Source organism: Ailuropoda melanoleuca, chromosome 2 (genome assembly GCF_002007445.2).
Source record: "Ailuropoda melanoleuca isolate Jingjing chromosome 2, ASM200744v2, whole genome shotgun sequence".
In the NCBI taxonomy this organism is placed as follows: Eukaryota; Metazoa; Chordata; class Mammalia; order Carnivora; family Ursidae; genus Ailuropoda; species Ailuropoda melanoleuca.
In genome coordinates this window covers 78,469,204-78,491,967 of record NC_048219.1, presented here as the reverse complement: position 1 = coordinate 78,491,967, position 22,764 = coordinate 78,469,204, and the positions used below count along the sequence as shown (strand labels likewise).

The following is a 22,764-nucleotide window of genomic DNA, read 5'->3' as shown; positions in this document are numbered from 1 at the left end:
CTGGGCTGGGCAAACCCCGTGAGTCCGACACCCTTAAGACACCGTTTCACCAGCTGCTCCCTCCCCTCAGGAAAAGTACCCACCACACTGGGATCCCCACCAGCAGAGGGCAAATGCTGAGCTGCCTTTCCAGAGGGTTCCACCCCAGTTCTGGATGGCTTTGAGAAAGCGTGTTCACAGCCAATCTCAGACCTTTGATACATTCTTTAATTTTCAAATGAGATAATCTCATCCTCCCTCCAGGCTGAGTTTCAGGGTGCAGGAGAGAGGAGGTTGAACTATTTGATTCTTCTGCAAAAATGAATCATGCCCCCCACCCCCTATCCTCAGCCTAGGACTATTTACCCATGTTTATATAACTATGGCAACAGGCTTTATCCTCTACCACTTAAACCCTTTAAAAAAAAAAAGCAGAAGAAGGTGAAAAAGGAAAAGGAAAAATGGAAGCAGCAGTCCTTCTTCCTGCCCCTGCCTGAGCTGTCTCTTCAGAAGCAAGATATGAGACCAGCCCACACACCCTGGGGCAACTTTGGCCTTCTCAAGGGCAAGTTTGCAATGGCCCAACATCCTGAAAGGACTTAAGAGTTTGACAGCCATTTTCTTCCAAAATCCTGTGGGAACCACATAGTTATAGGACCTCTGACTTGTCTGGGACCTCTCTTTGGAGCACTGCACTGAGATTATGGTCCTCAATTTTGTTTTCTTGCCATCCCTTTGCTCTTAAAAGTAGATGGATTTCGTAATGTATGTAACTGTCATGTCACTATGTTATATGCCTGAAACTAGCATATGTCAACTATGCTTTAATTAAATACATATATGTAGATATATATACATACATATATATATATATATGTATGTATATATATATTTTTTAAGTGGATGGAACACAGTCTGGCTTTGCTAACAATACATTCTTCATCTCCGAGATGGATTCCTCTTGTCCTATGTCACAGATCATTGTCAAAACAGGCTTTCGTAAGGAATAGAAAAGTGTTGGGCTCACAGAGGTTTAACTATACACAAGGGAAGCTGAGGCCAGTAAAAGGAAAGCATTTGTGTAAGTCAGACTGCACTGTCAGCACGCTAGGGGGGCTAACCACTCTTGTCTAAGGTTCTTACCAGGAAATCAGCCTGGATCTCTTGGAGTGTCAACTATGGCCATCCTCTTAACTTCCAAGAGGATTTCAGTCTGGGAGCTCTCAGAGATGGCAAAACTGGGGCTCAAACTTGACTCTAAAGACTATTTCAACCACAGACCCACAAATGTTTACTCACTGTCTTCCACAGCTGCCACTGCCTGGTGCTGGGGCTCTGAGATGAGCAAGGCCTGCAGGGCTGGGAACCCTTTGGTGGTGTTTTTCCCCCTGTAAGATTGTGTGTGGATTGTGATAGTGGCCGGGTGTCCCTTTCTATCCCAATCCCAGAAGATTCAACTCTAGAAACGGTTCGGCCAGCCCGGGGACCGCAACTCCATCCTTGGGGGTGGCTCCCACAGTGAACACTCCCGGGGTACCAAAGAAAGGCCCCCCTTGGGGATCTCAGGCTCCCAACTGCAAGGAAGCCTGTGGGCCTAGCACAGAGCCATGCGGGTTACCCACGGGGCCCGACCTGGAGACCAGAAGGGAAAGTAATGTCAGGCTCCGCAGCTTGGAAACAACTGAGTAAATTCTCAGCTCCATCCTGCGGCCCTTGGCTTTTCTGACGGACTCGGGATCCTGAGCAGGGACCGCGGCCGGAGCGCGGTCCCTGGGCTTGGCAAGCGGCCGAGACACAGACTTCGGGCCGAGTTCCGACCCACCCACGCTTCTTCTTTCTTTTCTGGAACCATCTGCTACCGCTGCTGCAGCTTCGTCCAAAGGTGGAGGGGGGGGGCTCAGGTTTAGGCCGAAAGACAGGGGCAAGGTCCCCTGTAACTGGGGACCCGGGATTAAGTAGAGGCATCCAAATGGGCTCTGCAAAGTCTTCATGTCTGAAGATGTTCATTTTATCCTCCCCGCCTCTCCCCACCACTCTCAGTAGTAAGCGGGAGTGGCACTCTTCGCGGACGAGGGTGGGAATGACCGCCGCGCCTGCATTCTCCGCCCCTTCTCCCACGGTCTGCACGGTTCTGTCACAGAGACCCCAAATTCTGCCTGGGGCAAACTTTCTCCCGTTAATCATCTTGAAATAACACGTCGCTAATTACCCTAATCGCTCTGGGGTCCTGCAATACCGCCCCCCACGGGTCCGGGCAGGTGGCGAGGCGCCTGGGCACGGGGAGGGACCCGCAATCTGGCGGCGAGCGGAGGCCGGTGTGGCGGGTCCAGAGCTCCGCGGGGAGGGGAGCCCGGCAGGCTTGCGGCCCCTCTCAGGTCCACCTGCCCCAGCTCCCGCTCGGGCTGGCTCGGGCCGTGTTCTTTGAACAGAATCCGAGCAACTTCGAGGCCCCCTTCCTTGAGCAAGAGTTAGGATAACTGACACTGGTGGAGTACTGGGGAAGAGAGGGGCTATTCCTCCACTCCCTGCCCACCCTATCGAAAGCAGCCCCCAACCCATGACCCAGTTTCCTGTTTCCACGAAGAAGCACTACCTGGGATGACCGCGTTTGTTTATTGTAACCCGTCTCATCCCTCCCCTTCCCCTCCCCCATGCACGCTCTTGAGAGCAGAAACCTTGCCTGTCTTAATTCAGTATCCCCAGACTTACACCCTTGCGGGGACTACGGCAGAGCCTCTGCTACGGTTATGTGTTAAATAAGTGAATGGACCGAGCAGGGGCTCCTCGGCTCCACCGGTGAGGAGTGGGCTGAGGAGACCCTACAGTAGGAGGCGAGGTCGACCCAAACTTCCAGACTTCCAGCACACTTGCAGAGTTCAAAAGAGCTGCTGATTGGCTGCTTGGGTGGAGGATGTTCCTTTCCTGATCGGAGTTTGGGAACCGGGGTTGAAAGAAACTAAGGCACTCGGCCTCTGAGACCGCTACCCAGTGCCCGCCCGTAAGACAGTGCTCTCTCTTTATGACCAAACGGGGATCACGTGCTCTGTTGGGGGACGTCGGTACAGTCTGGCGTCACGATACCCCCCACCGCTCCTGCGAGGACCAGGTGTCGCCCGGCCGGCCCCCAGTCGCCGCTGCCCCAGCCCTGTGCCACCGCCGGGTCCCCTCGCCGCAGCCCAGCCCGCGCCCCCGGTGCGCCTGCCTCATTGGCTGAAGGCATCCCCCCTGAATTCTCATAGGCTGTCCCACTTTTCCTCCGCCCCCCGCACGGACCGCGCGCCGCGAGAGCCAGGGAAGCTGCTCTAAGTCCGGGCCTGGGAGCAGTGGCTCGGCTCCGCGCGGCGAGAGGCACGGAGCGTGGGGGCCGGGGGCCGCTGTTCCCACCCGGGGACGCTCTTGCCGAGCCGAGCCCGGCAAATGGGCGCACGAGGAAGGGAGCAGGGAAATGGACTGCTATTTGCGCCGCCTCAAACAGGAGCTGGTAAGAGCGGAGCGGGCGCCAGGGGCCCGGAGGACTGCTCCGCCCCGACGGTACCTGGCCCCCGCCGCGGGCCCGGGAGCCGGGAGTGAGAGGGCGGAGGAAGGCCAGAGAGGGGACGGGCCGGCAGAGGGCAGGGCCTGTCCCGAGGGAAAGGGCCGCGAGGAAACCTGGAGCCAAGATTTGTGTGAGCGAGACAGACCCGAGCAAGGGACGGAGACCGAGGAACCCAAACCCAGACTGAAATGCGCCCAGAGAAGGCGCGGGAGACGCGGGGGGCACCCTCGCAGATGGACGGCTGCTTGGACCGCTCGGGGCGCCGCGGAGCGCGCAGGGCAGGAAGGGCGCGAGGAGCAGGGCCGGGCGCGCGGGCCGGAGGGCAGCCGGGGACCGCGGGCTCGCGGGGAGCTGGCACCGCCTGGGGCCCCCAGCCCCGCCGGGCTTGGCAGAGCTGGCGCGGCTGCGGGGGCAGGCCGGGCCGGCTGTCTGCCCGGGCTTGTCTGCCAGCAGGGAGGGGGGCTGGCAGCTGGAAGGGCGGGGGAGGGCCCCGCGCCGGAGGAGGGGCGCCGCCTGGCAGATCGCGAGCAGAGCTGCGGGGGCCCGGCCAGATGTCAGGGCTGGGCGCAGGGAGTGCGGAGGGAGCTTGCGGAGGCCAGGGGTGCAGGGGTCGGAAGAAGGAGCTCCGTCTGGGACCCGGGCGTCACCCAAGTGGGGGGAGGGATGGCCCCAAAGCTCTGTTAGGCTGATTCTCACCGACTTCATATACCACCCCTCCTGCACACATGTCCCTGTCACCTTTCTTGGTCCTGCAATCACCCGAATTCACACAGATATGCACACACACACACCCACCTTGGCCCCCAGGCCCACCTTTCTCTCAATCCGACTCCCTCCCGTGCCTTTGCCTTCGCCTCTTTTTGTTCCTTTTGGTTTCTCTTGCAGTGGACCTCTCCTCGGTCTCACTTTTCTTCCCTCTTCTTTCTTCCTACTTCCCAGAGCCAGGGGCACCCAGGATCTCAACAGCAGACCTGGATCCATGGCTCTCCAGATTCCATGACAGCCTCTCCTGCTCCTGCAAACTCTGCACCCCCCGCCCCTCCAAACTTGGCAACTGTATCTGGGGCCAGTTTTGGGGGGCGGGGCAGCTTGCAGAGCAGGTGTTCTCATTGATGCTTCCTGGTCAAGGCTCGAAGGCACTCTTCCTGTCTGTTCCATTCAGCGTCTGCCTTCTCAGGTCAATGGTCGCTTCTCTGGGACTTCCTCTTCAAGCCCTTTTTGTGGTGACACTCAGATGGGAGAGTTGCCCAGAGAAATGCTGCTTAGGTGAGGGCCAGAGCAATCTCCACCGTGTCCCTTCCCACGCTCGTTTTCCTGTGCTTCCCATGTCAGTTTGGGATGGTCAGCCCCAGCCCACGCATACACAATTCTGACTCTTCCCATTCATTTGTCCAATACCAGGAAGGTCAAGGTCATCACGGATAACGTCTGAAGTCCAAAGCCCATGCTGAAAAAAGAATCTAATAGAGTCCTCTTTTTCTGCTTGGAATCTGGGACCACACCACCCACCTCAGGATCTGCCTTAATAGAGGGTTTGTGGGTGTTCCTGGCATAGGCTTGAATTTTAAAATCCCACTGATTTGCATTTTTTATAGCACCCTAGGTGGGAGGGGGTGAGGGGAGGAAGACAGTCTGTGTTTGCCAGGAGAATAAAAAAGGCAAATAGGAATCTGAGCTGAACTGAGCTCCAGGTCTTGATTTGTACCCTCTCCTGCCAAGGACTTGAGCCCCCAGTCCCCGGGAGGAGGAAGGGGAGAGGCTGAAGTCACCGAGCTCCCCATTAGCTTTCATTTGGCCCTTTGTCTGAGCAGCTTCAGCCTTTGACTCTCTTGGAGAGGAAGCCAAATGCCTGGCCTGGGGCCCAGAATGACACTCAGATGGGAGAGCTCTGCACCCTCCCCCTCCCCCACCCCCATGGTGCCTTGCCTCCTCCCCCCACCCCCCTGCCAGGCGGCCCAGAAATGAGACAGAGTAGATGACAGGGAGAGGTATTAGAGTCTCCTTCGCTCCCCAACACTTTAGCCCAGTGCTTAGGTAGCCGAACCACATCTCAGTGCCTCAGTTTTCCCAATGGGAACAAAGAAGAAAGTAGGGCTGAGTTAGCCCAGGCTCAGCCCTTTGGGGATTGACCTCAGTGCAGCTTGGTTGTGACTAGGATAGGAAGAGTTCATTTGTTTATACCCCAGGTCTGCAATGGGGCGGGAAAGGCATACGGTCTTCTTATGTCCTGAGCTCGTGAGGGTGGGGGCAGGCGGTGGGCCTTGTGTGTTTTTCCCAGGCAGAGTCTTCCCTGCCACGGAGGAGGACAGTGTGTCGCCTGGCTTTGCCTTCAGTTAGTGTGTGCTCAGGAATGGCACTCATGTGACACTAGTCAAGTTCTACATTCATTTCTGCCACCAAATCCCTTCAAGAAGCATGTGTCCTACAGACACTGGGTTAACGCTGGAAAAGGTAACATTAACAGGCTGTGAAACTAGTTTTGTCAAGGGTGTTCTGTGTCCCCCTCCTGTATCCTGGCCCTGTCCTTGGCCCAGAAAATCTAGACAAGAAGAGTGTGTTCCTGAAAACCAAAGTGGCAGAATTTCTCAATCTCTCGGAGCAGAAAATTTGCACTTTAACAAGGGAGCCCTGTGGGGAGGCTAAGGGTTTGGGGATCCTGGTGCAACTAGGTTGATGTCTAGAGGACTGGCCCTTTCCCCCTGCCTGGAAGGGGACAGGGATCCATTTCAGGAATGAGATGCGGCAGGAGAGTGGCAGCAGCTGACACGCTTCCTCATTAGGATGAGCGGGTCAGGGCTGTCACAGCTCAGCAGGGAACATATCTCTCTCCCCTCCAGCCACCGGAGAGAGGGGCCCTGCATGAACACAAGGCCTTGGGACCAGCTGTTCTTACACTCTGCTCCCTTGAGGGCTTCCAACAAATGGGGTAGCCACAAGAACACAGAGAAAGCAGATGTAAGATGCTCACAGGGTGTTCCCCATGAGTCAATATCAGTATAGAGCAAATAGAGTGTGCAAAGGCTGAGTGATACGGGCTCAGGCAGTCCAGCCAGGCCAGGAAGGCTTCCTGGAGGTGGAGGAGGTTGAGGGAGACCAGCTCCTGGAATGCCTGTCCTAGCTGAGGCGTGATGAAGCAGCAGAGGGACTTCTCTGGGCCTGGAGAAGGTCCCTCTAGGACCACTCGGTATTCCGAGAAGGCATTTATTTAGCCACCAGCAGTTACAAGTTCGGGAGGTTCTGACATGTGGAGGAGGACCAGGGCCTAAAGGCAACATAAGGACAAAAGAAGGTGATAGAAGAGATAGAGTAGGAACAGCCTTCAGCTCTTGGGACCAAAGAGCAAATTTCCTGAGGCAGAAAAAGCTTTTGTCAAGGATCTCCTAACATAGCCTCCTTTGATGTTTAGAGCGAGGGTGAAGAATGGGGTAGGGTCAATGAGGAAGGAGTGTGGACCATGGGACTTGGGGGCAGGCCAGCTTGACCTCAAATCCTGGCTCTATGTGACCCAGGCAGGTTACTTAACCCTCCTGTGCCTTGGTTTTCTCATCTGTAAAACAAGTTTTTAAATTTTTCTAAATCTTTTTTTTTTTTTGGTCTATTTACTTGAGAGAGAGAGAAAAAGCATGAGCGGGAGGAGGGGCAGAGGGAGAAGTAGGCTGTCTGCTAGCAGGGAGCCCAACATGGGGACTTGATCCCAGGACCCTGAGATCATGACCTGAGCCCAAGGCAGACACTTAACTGACTGAGCCACCCAGGTGACCCTAGAGCAGGGTTTTTTTTACTTTTTTTTTTTTTTAAGATTTTATTTATTTATTTGACAGAGATAGAGACAGCCAGCGAGAGAGGGAAAACAAGCAGGGGGAGTGGGAGAGGAAGAAGCAGGCTCATAGCAGAAGAGGCCTGATGTGGGGCTCGATCCCATAACGCCCGGATCACGCCCTGAGCCGAAGGCAGACGCTTAACTGCTGTGCCACCCAGGCGCCCCTAGAGCAGGGTTTTTTAAATACCTACTTTATACAGCTGCTCTAAAGATCAAATGGTAGCTGTCTGTCTTTAGTATGTAACACAGTGTCCATTGTGTCGTGGGCACCGGGCGAACTCCTGACAGATCGATCAGGCTGGTGTGCGTGAGCCATTCATTCACAGGACACATTAACTGAGTTTATCCGGTGTTTAAAGCCCCTGACCAGACACTAGCACTGTGGTTACAAATATAAACAGACATAGATCTCGCCTTCGGGGAACCCGCAGTTCAATAGGGGAGGTAATAATAATAACATTTACTGATGTGAACACTGATCGATATGCCAGGCATATCGTGGATTATGTCATTTAATTGCCAAAGCAACTCGTAGAAGTCGTACTTTCAATATTCTGATTCTATAAATAAGACTTGGGGAGGTCAAGTGACTTGGCCAAGGTCATAGAACCGGTAAGTGGCAGAGCGAGGCTTCAAATGCAGCCAGTTGGACTGCAGAACTCACACTCTTAACCAGTGTGTGTAGGCATACATCCAGGGCAAAAGGAGAGGCTGCGTGCTACACAGAGGCACAAGTGCCGTGCCCTGAGAAGGGAGGAATTCTCTCCAGCCAGGGGATCCGCGAAGACTTTGTGGAGAGGGAAGTCCCTTGAGCTTGACCTTGAGGGATCAGCAGGGAGGTGAAGAGGAGAAAAACAGCATTCCAGACAGGAGTCAAGGGCACCGAGATGGAAGTAGAGGGGATGTTCGAAGACTACTGCAGCTTGGTCAGGATATAGGGTATCCGCTGAGGACTAGTAAGCAACAGGGCTGAGCGAGTTGTTGAGAGCAGCCAGTGGGGGCCTTGAATGCCGTGCTTCAGAGCCTGCCCTTCTCTATGTGCATTGCTAGAAACAGGTTGAGAGACGCGCCCTGGGATCTAGGAAGTGCGTGGTATGGAGTGGAGGGGAGGAGGGAGGAAACTGAGGCAGGAGGATGAGTTAGGTGGTTATCACAGAGCCCACGCAAGAGAGTAGTAGGAAGGCCTGAACCAGAAAGGAGGAAAGGAAGGTAACTCCTGGAGGTCCCAGTTGGACCACCTGCAGTGGAGAGGAGCTAAAGCTGGCCAGGGGAGGCAGGCTCCCTGAGGGGCAGGCTTGGGCCCCTCTCTGCATGCGTCTACCTCTTGCCCGAGCCCATGGCCCCCGGGGTTGATGGTTCAGTCGAAAGTGGGCTCATCCATTTCACACTTCCTTCTTTCTTTACCCTCCGCCCTCCTCCAGCTCTTGGCACAGTTTCTTCTTTACCTTCCTGTGGCGAGTTCCGGCCAAGAGCAGGGGACTGTGAAGGTCCCTATTCACTGGACTGGAGAATTGGGCTACTTGGCAAAAGCGGGACTTTTCCCATTTCCGGCCCCTAACCTCCTCGTAGCTTCCAGAGGGGCTGAAAGGAACTGTGTGGGGGTCTTGTGAGTCATGGGGGTGGGGGGAGAGAGGCAGGGCACGCCGCCAGGTCCACGGGCAAAGCCAGAGCCTGTGTCAAAGGATTCTGGCTGAGCTGGGAGAGGGAGTGAGATGGACGGATGGAAGGCACAGCTGTGGGATCAATTGGGGGCCTAGGAGAGGGCTTGGGAAGGTTGCCGAGGATGGTGGTGTCACTTTCCCATCGCCAAGCCTCCTATACCACAAAGGCCCAGCGAGTGCCAAGGGGGTCGGTGCTGTTGTTGGGCAGCCGACCCCACACCAGCCCTGGAGGGCACAGCGCTGCGGGGCCAGGACGGTGGGTCTTCTTTATAGAGGCATCTTCCCCTTCAGCTGCAGACAGACGGTCCTCCTCCCTTCTACAGATGATTCAGTGAAGAGGCGCCGTCAGTGGAAAGCAACTGAGTTGGGTCTTGGAGTCCCTCCAAACTTCATGCTCTTCCCCCCGTAGGACGATAATTGTGCTTTGCGTGTCGCATTGACTCTCCTGGTTTCTTCTCACAACAACCCCGTGGGGCTGAGAAGCCACATCGTGATGACACGGGAAGCCCGCTGGCCTGGAGCAAGAGGGCCGGGCTTGGGGTCCCTGTCCTCCCACGAATACGCCGCGGACCCCAGGCGATAGATCCCCTTTTGCACTGGAGGCGCTTGGGATGACATTACGCGATCCTCAGATGAAACACTTGTAGTTTTAGATAGTTACCCTCTGTTTATGGCAAGTATATGCATTTCATATAAGTTCCTACAGAAATACATTTATTTATACAAACAGATTTACGTGCAATGTTAAGTAGGAGACGTGGTCGTAACGTGGAGATGGAGAAAATCGTGAAGGTGGTCTGGGGAAGGATGTCGAGGAAGAAAGCGAACATCTCAGACTCCGTTTCTTGCTCCACACAGTGGGGTCCCCAGCCTGCCAGAGTAAGCGGGGGGGGGGGATCTGGGGGGATCTGACAAGGCCAGACGTTGATGCTGATCACTTAACGCCAGAATCGTCTGAGTTAGGCAGCTAGGACTCCCGGGCGGGGTCCCCAGGCGCCGTCCAGCTCTCACACACGGAGGTCTGAACTGCAGGGGGAGAGACGGGAGTGTGACGTGAAGGAAACTTTTAGAATGCAACATTTAGAGGCCTAGGAGGTGCCGGGAGGTAGGAAATGTCTGGTGGGGGCAGGGGTGCTTGCAAGGAGGGTGGTGAGACCTTCCTGGTCTTTCTCAGCAAGGGGTCCCACACCCGTACCTGCCATGTGCTTTTGGGGGGGTATGTCTGATGGTGGAGCAGGTCCTCTCTGGCATGTTGTGCGGGTCAGTGACTAGGGGTGGACAGAGGGAGGGGGCTGTTAGAGCCACTTCCACTCAGACTAATCAGAACCAACTAGACCCTCTTAGGGCCTTTCCAACTGGCCCCTGTGGGCAAGCTGGGTATGATTCGGTCCCTGTCCTGAGGAAGGACCTGAGGCTCTGGCTCTGGGAGGCCAAGAGGAACTCAGCCCCCTACAGTCTGGACACTGGGATTTAGTGGCAATAATTTCTAGTTCGGGATCTTCTCTGATTTGGCCCCTCTCCTTTGCTCCCACCCGACACTGCTCCCTCTTGGGTTCCCGAGGCAAGAGAAAGCCTGGGATCTGAGAAGGTCCCACGCCCCAGATGAAGACAGCAGCTTGCCCTCTCACTCTTGCTCCCGGGGTGACATCATTCCCCTTGGGGCTGGGAAAGGCAGCTCGCTCTCAGGCAGGACCCAGCTGATGCTTCTGCCCCCCCACTTCCCTAGGCCCTCCCCACTTCCCACACTTCCTTCTCCTCTGGGCTTCCCTCTCACAGCTGCCTTCTGCTCTTGGTGTCAGCACCGTGACTGGCCAACCAAGCCGGCCCGAGAATGGGCAAGAGGATGCGGGGCTTCCCTTTCCTTCCCCGGCTCTTCCTCTGTGGGGGGCAGGGGTGGGACAGAAGGGACAGGACAAAAGATGTGTTTCTCTTTGATTGGACCGGGGAGATGAATGGAGTCCTATCATTATATGTGCTGAGGTCTACTGAGGAAGCAGTGTTCTGGAAGTTCTTAGGAAGTCTTATGGTAACTGCCAGAAGTCACCTCCGGGCCATGCATAAACACTCATGACCTCACCTCATCTGGCCAGAGCTGTACGAGGCAGAGACTCTTGTCCCACGTGGAAGAACAGAGAAACTGAAAAACAACTGAAATAACCTGTCCCGGTCATACAGCTACTACTATATGGCCGAGCTGGGATTTGAACCCTGTGCCATCCGTCTCTAAAACCCAAGACCTTAACCAACGCAGAATATCATTTTCCATAGAGGTATGAGTTCACCTCCTGTTTACTTAAATGGGGCCTCTGTTTTATGGACAGCCCTGAATTCATACATACCCACACATTCATTCTCACTGGAAAACCGTACAAAATGTCAGCATTATTTCTTCAGGATTTTTCCATACTGGAAGAGATTGAATGGGGTCATTTCATTCCTCCCACCGCCTCTGACCTGGACTGTGTTCAGCCTTCTGGAAGGAAGCCTGCAAGCTCAGACTCCTTGCCCGTTGGTGAAATGGAGCCCTGAGCCGCGTCCCTGATTTTCTCCCCGTGGAGTGTGTTACTGCCTGAGGGCAACACGTCCGGAGAGATGACTTGGGGCATTCAGGGGTACTCAATATGTTTTCTGGGCGTGTGGCAGGGGCAAGGGGCTAGCTAGGTTCTGGAGAGACATAACGATGAGGAAATCTCAGACCCTGCCCTTGACGGTAGACGCTCAAGGAATGAGCCTTTAAACGCGTGGGGGTGCCGGGGCGGATAGGTGAGGAGTGCTCCAGGGAAGGGCCTTTGAGGTGTGTCACCGAAGGGGTTCTGACAGCAGTATGCGGTACGCATATGGGGACAGAGACACGCTTCCGGGTGACATGATCACAGGAGCGTGCTGGGAAGACTGATCTGGTGGCCGGAAGGCCTTCCAGGAGGCTTCTGCATTCCAGGAGATGGAAAAGCAGATGTGCGACATCTGGGGACAGGCACAGGGGTGCAGGGTGGAAAAGCCAAAAGTGACTCTGAGGGCCGGGTTGGGGTGATGAGGAAAGGGGTATCAGAGAGGGGGCAGGAAAAGGGAAGTCAGAGAAGCAGGGTACAGTCAGAGAGACCCTGAGGAGTTTGGTTTGAGGCTTAGGGTCTCCTCTGACTCCGCCCTGGGTCTTCCCAGCTGCGACCCCACGCTGCCTCCAAAAGGAGGAGAGGTCAGGAGGCCGGAAGCCGAAGAGGTCAGAGCAAGCGGCCATCAGCAAGTGCAGCTGCCTCCCAGGCTCAGTCTCTTGTGCTGTATCTGCTCGCCAGGGCGATCTGGCAAATTCCAGGGTTGCCAGCACCGCCCCCTGCCTCCCGAACCCCCCCCCGCCCCCGACCACCACACTCAGCAAAGGCCTCCTTGCCTCTGGGGACAGTTAGTCTGGGCGTTAGTGCTGCTGGCTCAGGAGGGCCTGGTCGGGTCCCTCGTCCTCCTCGTCCGCGCCAGGGTTCGGGTGGGCAGGGGAGGGTTTGACCCAAAGCCGAAGACGGCCAGCTGCCAGGGCAGCCCTGAGAGCCTCTGCGCCTCCCCTCCCAGCCCCTCCAGCTCTCCACCCTGTGGGCTTAGTGCCGTGCCTTAGGACAAGGCTAGGAGGTAAGATGATCCCAGTGGGTCTCTGGGGGGCTTAAGAAACAGATGGTCCCCTCGCACGAGGTTTGCTGTTGGTAACATGAGCAGATCTGGGGAGGGAGCTGGCGGGACCAAGGCAGCCTAGACTGTGAATGTTATCAGACCAAGCGTCCCCTGCCCAGTCTCCAAACTCGGCTCTCACCCAAGTCAGCCTCTCAGCCCCTTCCAGCTGGCACCTGGGACCCGGGCCTTAGGCACCCACAAAGGGACTGGGGAGCTGGCCTCCAGTGTCCCCGCTCTTGGCCCGAGCCATGGAGCCAATTGGGCTGAGAAGGCAGGAAGAGCACGGGCGCCAAGTCCAAGAGCAGCTGAGGGAGGACAGGTGTTTGGAAGGCAGAGAAGGGTGGGAAGAGCTTCTGGAGACAGGAGTTTCCTGCTCTCCATCTCTCTGCTGACTGGCCAGACGTGCACAGAAGTGAAAGGAAGCCCCCAGCCTACCCTTTCTCTTTGGGAATCTGAGCTCCTTGTCTTACCCTTGTCTTACCCACCCTTCTCCACTGCCCCAGGGAGGACAACATAGCCTCAAGCCCAGCTCCACTGCCCCGCCATCTTGAAGCAGGAAGTGCCTGGTAGTTAGGGCCATAGCATTTAGAGGGAGGTGTCCTGTGTTTGAGTCCCAGCAATGTGAGCTGTGTGCGTGACCTTAGGCAGGTTACTTCACCACCACCAGGGTTAACACGTTAAAATGAGAACAATAACAGCAACCTCATAGGGTTTATACAAAGATCCTAAGAGCTGATGGGCACAGAACACTTAGCTCGATTCCTATTACATAGTAAACGCTCGCAAACTGTCATGGCCATCATCATCGTCATCATCTCGGGGAGGCTCTGGAAGAAGAGGGCACAGCACAGGACAAGGACGGCCACCCCAACTTCGCACACCCTCAAACCGGTCTCAGCGTCACCTCTTATGTCCAGGTGACCTTGAGCAAGTTCCTCACGGGCCTCCTCTCCTTCATCTGTAAACTGGCAACAAGACTAGTCACTACCTCCTAGACCGGTCGGTGACTTTAAAGATAGATCAGTTGGGGGCACCTGGGTGGCTCAGTCAGAGAAGCGTCTGCCTTCGGCTCAGGTCATGAGCCCAGGGTCCTGGGATCGAGTCCCTGCGTCGGGCTCCCTGCTCAGCGGGGAGTCTGCTTCTCCCTCTCCCTCTCTCTCTGTGCTCTCCCTCTCAAGTAAGTAAGTAAATAAGTAAATAAATAATCTTTTAAAAAAAAAAGATTGACATATGTGTATATATCTTCGCATATATGTAGCTGAGGACAGCACCCGCCTTAGCGTGTTAGCTGCCGTTCACGTTTCTGTTATCCAGCCGTAGCGGCATTAAGATTCCTCCTCTCCGAGCTCCGCTCTGCGCAGAGGTGGGGTCAGTGGCCGGCCGGAGAGACCCTGGAGGTGTGTGTGTGGGCAGTGGGGGTCTAGGTTCAGGGCCAGTGAGGGGCAGCGCTTCGCCCAGCCCCCCACGGCTCATTGGCCTGCGCTTTCCCTCTCGCCTGCAGATGTCCATGAAGGAAGTGGGTGATGGCTTGCAGGATCAGATGAACTGCATGATGGGCGCGCTACAAGAACTGAAGCTCCTGCAGGTGCAGACAGCATTGGAACAGCTGGAGATCTCTGGAGGGAGTCCGGCCCCGGCCTGCCCGGAAAGCCCCCACACACAGCCCGAGCCCCCTCGATGGGAGGGTGCCAGGCCTGCAGCCTGCTTCCCCTCCAGCCAACCGTCTCATGGCACCAAGTTTCCGTCCCATAGGAGTGTCTGTGGGCGGGATCTGGCCCCCCTGCCCAGGGCACAGCTACCAGAGCACCCAAGCAGTGCCCAGCAGGGGCCAGAGCTGGGGGAACCCGAGGACTGGACCTCCACACTGATGTCCCGGGGCCGGAACCGACAGCCTCTGGTGCTAGGTGACAACGTTTTTGCAGACCTGGTGGGCAACTGGCTAGACTTGCCAGAACTGGAGAAGGGTGGGGAGAAGGGGGCTGCGGGGGAGCCCAAAGGGGAGAGGGGCCAGCCCCGGGAGCTGGGCCGCAGGTTCGCCCTCACAGCAAACATCTTTAGGAAGTTCTTGCGCAGTGTGCGGCCTGACCGAGACAGGCTGCTGAAGGAGAAGCCAGGCTGGGTCACCCCCACGGTGTCGGAGCCCAGAGCCGCCCGCTCACACAAGGTCAAGAAGCGGAGCCATTCCAAGGGCTCTGGACATTTCCCCTTCGCAGGCACTGCAGAGCCCAGAAGTGGGGAAAGTCCTTCCACGAGCTGCCCCAAGGCCCTGGAACCCTCACCTTCTGGCTTTGATATTAACACAGCTGTTTGGGTCTGAGTCCTCCAGACAGAAAGTTGACTGAACCCAAGAGGTCCAGGTCCCAGTGCTGGGCCCTGGGATGGATGGGGTGTGGGCGCTCTGGCTTTTAAAAGCCCGACTGCGAGTTCCTTTCCTCCAGAAAGGAGGGAGAAGCAGGAAGAGTGTCTGGAGCAGGGCGGACCCGTGTGTGGTTGAGAGAGGCTGCGGTGGGGGCTGGCTGGCGGGGAGGTGACGGCTCCTGGACTGAAAGAGAGACATTGAGAGAGTGGTGGTCACTTTGGGGCTGCAGGTGACAATGAGGGGCAGGGAGAGGAGACCAGGCGATCCTGACATTCCTTCAGGGCCCCCAAAGACCTCAGTTGAACACTGTATGGATTAGGGCACTGGGGTCTCAGGGTCCCCCAAAGAGGCCCCCAATAAAGACCTTGTCTCTCGTGTCCCCAACCTGATAACCGCTGGCTTCCCTGGCAAAGCACTACTCCAGCCCCAGGCATGGAAACCCCAGGCCTCCTGGGATTGGGATTAGCCCCACTTCGCACCCCCACTCCCTGTTGCCTTTAAGATTTCAGCGCATACGGGGCCTGAGAAATGGGCCGCCGAATAAGGAGTGTACCTATAGGAGTACTTGAGACAGCCCTATGTCTTTTCAAAAGCACAGGAGAGATATTTGTATAGCACTTTAAATGTTGGAAAGCCTTTTCATATCCATTATCTCCTGAGTAAGCAAGTGGGGCAGTTTTTATCCCCATCCCCCCGGGTGAGGACGCCAGCCTAGATACGCCACCTGCGGGCAGGAGGCGGACCAGGGCAGGGCCGGCCGGAAGGGCAGCTGCTGGGCCCTAGGGTCACACGCGCCCCTTCCCCGGGACCCCGCCTCCAGCACCGAACCCGCACCCAGGACACAAGCGTAGGCGCGCGTCCCCCCAGCGAGGCGAAGGTGCGCCCATTCGAAGCGCGCCCTCATTTTTAGATTCCCAGCCTCACCCCGCGGCCTCCCTCCCCTCTGGGCGCGGAGGCCCGTCCGGCCGAACCAGACCGGCGGCGGGCGGCGGGGAAGGGGAAGGGACGGGCCGCAGCTCCCCTGCGATCGCGCGGCGCCTGCATCTTTCCTGGAGCGGCGCACGTGGCCCTCGGCGTCCCTGGGGAGCTGCCGGCCCTCCCGCCCCCAGGGAACGCCCCGCCGGCTGGGCGAAGACAATGTGGGTCCCTGTGCGGTCCGGGCCCCGCCCTGCAGGCCCTCCCCCTCTCCTCCCTTCGCCCCTCCCAGCTGAGCTCCCCTCCGCCTGATGGGGGGTGACAGCTGCAATTAGAGGCAGGCCGCCTTCCTGCCTTCCAAGCATTAACAGCAAATTGGAGGAGAAAAATAACCAGAGGGGCTCTGCCTGCATCCTGGACCCCTGGAGACCAGGATCAGGGAGGGAGGAGGCTTACATGCCCCAGCTGCAGTTGGGGCCAGGGAGGGTCACTCTCAGACTCCCACTCAGTCACACAGGAGACCTTTAGTTCTTGGTGGCGGAAGCTTCAAGACATTAGGTGCTAATTTTATTTATTTTCTCCAGGGCTTGCTCTTTGCCAGGCAGGGTGCACAACCATGCCTTTCAGACTTGAGAATGACCCTATGAAGTATTGTCCTCCCCAGTAAATCCGTGGAGGCTCTTGGGGGATCACAGAGGCTGCCCCCCAATCAGGCTTCTAGCTAATGGAAGAATCAGGATCTGAAACAGGATTGTCTGGCTGCAAAACGGCCTTTTCTACTCTCCTTGGAGTTTGCCAGGCGAGCCAGCCCTTTCTGCAGGAGCAAGGCCCCTGCTCTCGTCCTTTCTGCCTCCCCAGGGAACTGGGATAGTTCAGTGCCGGGTGAAGGCCCATTGGCTGTGGCTGCCTTGCTGGGAGTGCTGCGGTGTGCATGTGTTCAAAGCGTGTGTGTGTGTGTGTGTGTGTGTGTGAAGGTTCCTCCCACTGGGCAGTGGTGAAGTCACCAAGCGCTCAATCTGGAATGATTCTACAGGAAACCAAGTCCCTCTTGGCCATTCGTCTATGACTCATCAGTTTTGTAGACTGGTCATTGCAATCCAGACCAACTGAACAAAACTTTATGGAACACCTCCTGGTGCCAGGCACTGGGACAGGGACTAAAAACAGCAAGGAAAAGGACCCAGTTCCTGGCTCAAGGGGTTCAGCGAAAAGAAGCAACCCATCGGTTAACCAGAAGGGAGCCAAGGGAATGAAAACTCACTTGAACTCAGGCTGGAACAAAACAATGAGGAGTGACATTTGCCACCAACAGAACTCAACAGGGGTCGGGGACTGCCATCTTTGGTTCTCATTTCCTTCTCACCCCACTCTGGAAGTGGCTGCTGATACTCTTACTTTACATGGAGACGCTCCGAGAAGTCAAGCAACTTGCCCAAGGTCACAGCGGCAAAGCTGGGATTGAAATGGTCCCCGATAGACTTCCAGCCTTGTGCTTTCACGCTATCCCACAAAGGGTCCGTTTCTGCTCTAAAAGCCAAGTCAAGAGGAACAACAACAAAACCTGTCCTCCCCATATTATCCATGCATGGATAATAAATGGAATGCGCACTGTCCGGTGGGGGAATTTTGCCCTAGTCTTGACTGGGCTGGTGTAATGCCCTCATCTCTAGGTCATGCTTTGCTAATGAAAGACTATGGCCAATTCATTTACACACACACACACACACACACACCACCACCACCACCACCACCACTAGTTTTTCGTTTTCCTCCTTTTTCTCGGCTTTTGTTGTGACAGGATGGAGACTGTATTTCACGGAAGCTGAGGGGAGAGGTGAATGCGAATGCCTGGGGCCTAAGCGATGCTGGAAAGTGTAGGGGTGGGGAGCAGCGGGAGAGGGGGAGGTAGTGGAAGTAAGCAGAGGGAAATTGACAGCTTAATTCTGCCCCTGGGGCTCATTTTATGGTTAATTAGGACATGCAAATAAGCTGGAAGCTCATTTAATACTCTCCCTGGCATGGAGCCCCACCTCACACCTGGCCCACTTCCCTGGCAGGTAGAGGGGCCCCTTGATTGGCCCAGGGATCCGCTCAGGCCCCCACCTGCTTCTCTGTGGCTCTGTGGCCGGAGTGTGTCCCTAGATGTTCCCCGACCACAGCGGGAGCTAGAAGAGTCCTTGCCGGGCCTGCCTGGTTTCCCTCCTTCCTTTCTCTTTCCAACCCTTCAGGGCTGGGACCCCTCTTTCCTAGAGGCCCCCCCCTCCAGAAGCACTTCCCCTGTACCCACCCCTCAGGTTGAGATCTGAACCCAAACTTGCCCAGAGGAATAGAGACCTGGTTCCGCTCTGTCCCCAAGACATCCTCCTTGCTCCCCATCGGGGAGGGGGCACCCCATCTTTCTCAAGTCACACCATTTCCTACAGGGCCTCCATAAAAGCAAAAGCACAGCTGTGACTTCCGGTAGCAGGGGCCGGTCTCCAGCTTTCAATGCACCTCAGGTCACCATCCCCCGTTCCCCACCCAGAGCAGTTAAGGCACTTCTGCCAGTAACACAGAATGAGCACTGGATTTGGAGTCCAACAGGATATGAGACCCATTTCTGTCCCTGTCAGCTTGAGTATGTCGCTTGACCTCTCTGAGCCTCATTTTTCTGGTCTACGACATGGGGATAATGCAGGGCTGCTGGAGATTTAAAGGACTTAATGCACACAGTCTAGAACACAGCAGAAGCTCTCTACTGGACCACCTGACCTTAGTTCAGGCACTAACCATGTGAACCAGAGCTAAACCGCTAGAAACAAAACAAAACAAAACAAAAACAACAACAAAAACTTTCTTTGGGGCTTGGTTTCCTCTTCTGTTAAAAAAATGAACACTGGCCCTATTATCTCACCAGATTGTAGCAAGGATCAGAGAAGACAATAGGTTAGAGAAACCTATTGTCTTCTCTACAATGTTTTTGTACATTGTAAAAATATAACCCAGGTGGGCTGTTATTTGCCAAATGGCAAACACACTTTCTCATAGAGGATGACCTGAGTGGGGGCCGGTGGGGGGATGGAGAGGGCAGCAGGGGGGCTGAGCTCAGTGCTTGAGGACCCCAGTGCCTGAGGATGCGCTGTAAGGAGCACTGCCACCCCTCTGTCCCTCCCAGTCCCACTGTCCCCAGCAGTCCCTCACAGTCAACACACAGGCCCTCACATTCCTGGCAAGGGCTGGAGAGTTGAATGAGCCAAGTTCTGAAGGCTTTGAGCAGAGTCCAGCCCCTGATCTGCTCTCTGCTCTTTAAGGCCTTGGGCCCTAGAGTCCCTGCCAAGCTCCACACCTCACCCCCTATCATCACCCAGTCACCCTGGGGACGAATGGCCTAAAGGTGCTAGCAGCTGTCCTGCTAGGATCCACTCCCCCCCCCCCCATGGGGCTGGAGGTGCCCTGAAACCCTCTCTCACAGGAGGTCTCAGGGCTCAGGACGGTGCAGATGGAGGAAGGGCCTGGTAGATCCAGAGGACAGGGCAAGATAAGGACCTCAGACTGTAGTCACCCCCTTGGTACTTTTTTTTTTTTAATTTGTATTTATTTTTCAACCAAGCTTTACACCCAACGTGGGGCTTGAACTGAGTACCCTGAGATCCAGAGCCGCATGGTCTACTGACTGAGCCAGCCAGGCGTCCCAGACAGCAGTCACCCCTTGGTACTGGTATTAGGATGTCCCTGCCTCCCTCTTGCCTTCTCCACCCAATCCTTAAAACAAAGAGGATGAGAACTCTCCCAGACTCACCCTGACTCTGGTAAAGGACTTCGTGCCTGTTCCTCTCCCTGCGCCCTTCAATCAGTCGGGACATGCCCTCTGCCTGCCACCTCCAAGCTCCAGATGTTCACCCCCAAATTCTGCCACGTGTGCACACGGGGGTCACAGTGAAGTCAGCCTTGCCTGAAACATCCCAGAGTCCACATTCTGTCCCCTCCTGAGCCCTCGTCTTTCCTCCTCCCCTTCTAGCCGCCCCCCACCCCCAAGGAATCTTCGTGTTTCTGGTCAGAAAGGCCTCTGAGGAACACTAGGGCAGGGAGCCCTTCTGGGGGTGCCCACCCCTCTACACAGTGCTTGGGGCAGACAAACTTGGACAGGGGACTGTGAGACTTGCAGTTTCTGGCGCCCCTTGGTGGGGCCGTGGGTGCAGGAGGGAGCAGATCTCCTGCTCCATGTGCTAAGGCCTCAGGCCACAGCTGCCGCACTCCCTGGCTTCCAGGCCACAGAACCCATTCTCTCCAGATCTGCCCCTCTGGGCATGGCGCACGAGATGACCACCCCATTCCAGGGACCTAGGAGTCACTGCCAAAAATCACCTCTGGCATGCTCAGCACCCCCACCCTCCCCTGCCCGGGACCCAGCCTTGGGCTGTCCTCCCTGGCTGCTTCCTGCCCTCTCCAGTCCCAGAAAGAAGGCCCCTGGCTGCCTCCAACTGGTCAAGGAGGGGGGTTCAGACCCAGCAGAGGCCCCCAACTGAGGCTGCCGGCTGGCTCTCAGGGGCACTGCTTGGGGAGGGGGGAGAGGGGGTCTCCCTCCAAGGGAAGAGTCGGCTTTTGTCTTCTTGTTTCTGGCTCTGCTGTCACCCCACCTTTCCCTTTCCTGCCATGCCTCTCCCATAGCCCTCTTCCTCACCTCCTCCTGACCGAGGCTATGCTAGGGCTGCAGGGAAATGCTGCCCACAGGCGGGAGCACAGGGGAGGGGAAGGAAATGTCTTCAAGGTACTGTGACTTACCCTCAGCTGGCTTCGCTTTCCTAGGTGTCTGGAGGCCCAGCCCTGCCCAGTCAGACCCTGGGGTTCCTTCAGGGAGGTGTGCTACTGAGCGCTCCACGTATGGGCTCTTGGCCTCTAGGTCTTTCCATAGGCTGTTCTCGGAGACTCCAGGTTCCCCAAGGCCTGAGGCTGGCCTTTCACTCAGCTTTCCCTGCGGTTTAAAGGGCACCTCCTCTGTGAAGCCCTCCCCAGGTGCCTCACCTGCACCTGTATACCCCCCCCGCCCCCGCAGGACCTGCTTTTAATTAAAATTGCTTTTGTGCACGGTCATCTCCCCTTCTAGATCGTGAGCCCCTCTAGGGTGGCAAGTGCTCATTACTCATCTCCGTATCTCCAGTATGGAGCACAGGGCAATTGGTGTGACCATGACCGCTCGTCGTCAGGGGGAGCCCTCCGCCGAGCCCGGCTCCTGCGTCTGGAAGGCCGGAGGTCCAGGCCTCTTCAGCGGCTCCCAAGGCCCACTTTCAGGACGGCTGACCCACCCCTTCCTAGCCCCGTGCCCCAGCTGTGCTGCAGTCCCCTCTGTGCCACCTGTTACTTTGGCTTCTCCACCCTCGCTTCCCAGGCCGCTTTTGTTCTCCTGCAGGCTGCCTGGGGGCCTCCATGTCATTGGGCCCTTGCGATGGCTGCCACAGCCCCTTCTCTCCCAGGCCTGATCCGTCCCCAGTGGGTTCCCATTTCCCACCCAGAGGCATCGCTTTTACCGCAGCCTCCAAACTGTCCCCCTTTCCGCCTGTGCCCTTTCCACCAGTCTTGCCGACCTGGCTCATCTCCTTGTCCATTTTGGCAACGAGATCTGGCGCCAGACTTACTACCCAAGGAGTTTTTCCTAAACTGCCTTGCCAGGGCTCCCCACCCCTCCTGGGGACATTGAGTCTGCTAGATTCTCCTTCCCCCATTGTGATTATGGAGGGTCAGTCAGGGCGGGGCAGCGGGAAAGGAAGCCAAGAGTTGGGTGTTCAGGCTTCCCTACCTCCAGCCCCGCTACTGGCCACGCTCCAGGCATTGTCTCTGGGGGACTGAGCTGCCCACGAGGCAGCACTTATAGTCATTTGTGTCAGGTGGTGGGAAAGGGGAGGGTACCAGGCATACTTTTTTTTTTTTAAAGCAAAAAATCCCCCAGAGATTCTTCCCAATGGGCCAAGTGCAGCACCTGAAATCCCTATACGGATTCGGGCTGGGAACTTGGGCCCAGAAGGCCGGCGGGCCTGCGAGCACTCACGCAGCCTGCTGCTCGCACTGCCAAGCGCAGGGGCGGCCCCGGAGCCTGCTCATTATCACGGGCAGCCCTGGGCCAGACGGACTTAGGCAGGAGTTAGAATCCCTGGTCTGAGGTTCCAAGCATCTGTTAAGATAAGTCCATTTATATAGCAGAAAATAAGGGTTTAGGCTCTGCCTCTGAGAGTTCAAGGACCCAAAGAATTCCAAATCCCCTGGCCTTGGCTTTAGGACCCTCCTGGGGGTATGGGGATCAAATATCTTCTTTAAACTTCTCCATTAAATATATCCCCTCCTGGGAAAGGCAGGCAGAGCCCAGTGCCTGTCCCACAACTCCATGCCCTCTTTTCCCAACTTGGGAAGCCTGCATGTTTAGCACCCCCTGAATCCCAGCGGCTCTTTCAAATTCCCCAGCCCACCCCACTGGGGACACTGGTAACGCCAGGGTCAGGGCGGACGGGGGCTACAGTGTGGCCTGTGCCTCTCCTCTCACCCACAAGGGAAGGCCTGGGTGATGGGACCTTGGTGGGAAAGCTGGCAGCTACCCAACAGGGTGAATAAAGGACAAGAGCCCCCTTCCTAGACTTCTCCATCACAGGTGGGTGCCGAGGGAAGGGCTGGGAGGGCCGGAGGCTGCTGTCTCCCACAGTGAGCCAACAGCAGGGAGAGGAGATGCGAGAGGCTGTGAGAGTGGAACTCAGAGCTGCTGCGTGCCCTCAAGGTGCCAGAAGGCCTAAGGGGAGCAGAACCATGTCAGGTAGAGCAGAGCAGGAGTTAATAAAGATTTTACTCTTCACTCCTTTCTAACATCTTTGTGTGCCAG

General features: G+C 56.4%; 1 protein-coding gene across 1 annotated transcript; it reads left to right on the top strand.

Moving 5' to 3' along the window:
* The first annotated feature begins 3,110 nt into the window (after positions 1–3,110).
* Positions 3,111–22,504, top strand: INKA2 (inka box actin regulator 2). The gene is made up of 2 exons (XM_002927474.4): positions 3,111–3,460; positions 14,151–22,504. The coding sequence occupies exons 1-2, from the start codon at positions 3,425–3,427 to the stop codon at positions 14,964–14,966; spliced, it is 852 nt and encodes a 283-aa protein (XP_002927520.3). The 5' UTR covers positions 3,111–3,424; the 3' UTR covers positions 14,967–22,504.
* Positions 22,505–22,764: the final 260 nt, after the last annotated feature.

Bases quoted from the DNA above. Each gene is read 5' to 3' on its own strand.
- INKA2 (XM_002927474.4), top strand. From the start codon at position 3,425: ATGGACTGCTATTTGCGCCGCCTCAAACAGGAGCTG. The intron at 3,461-14,150 runs GTAAGAGCGGAG...TCTCGCCTGCAG, and splicing joins GCCGCCTCAAACAGGAGCTG to ATGTCCATGAAGGAAGTGGG.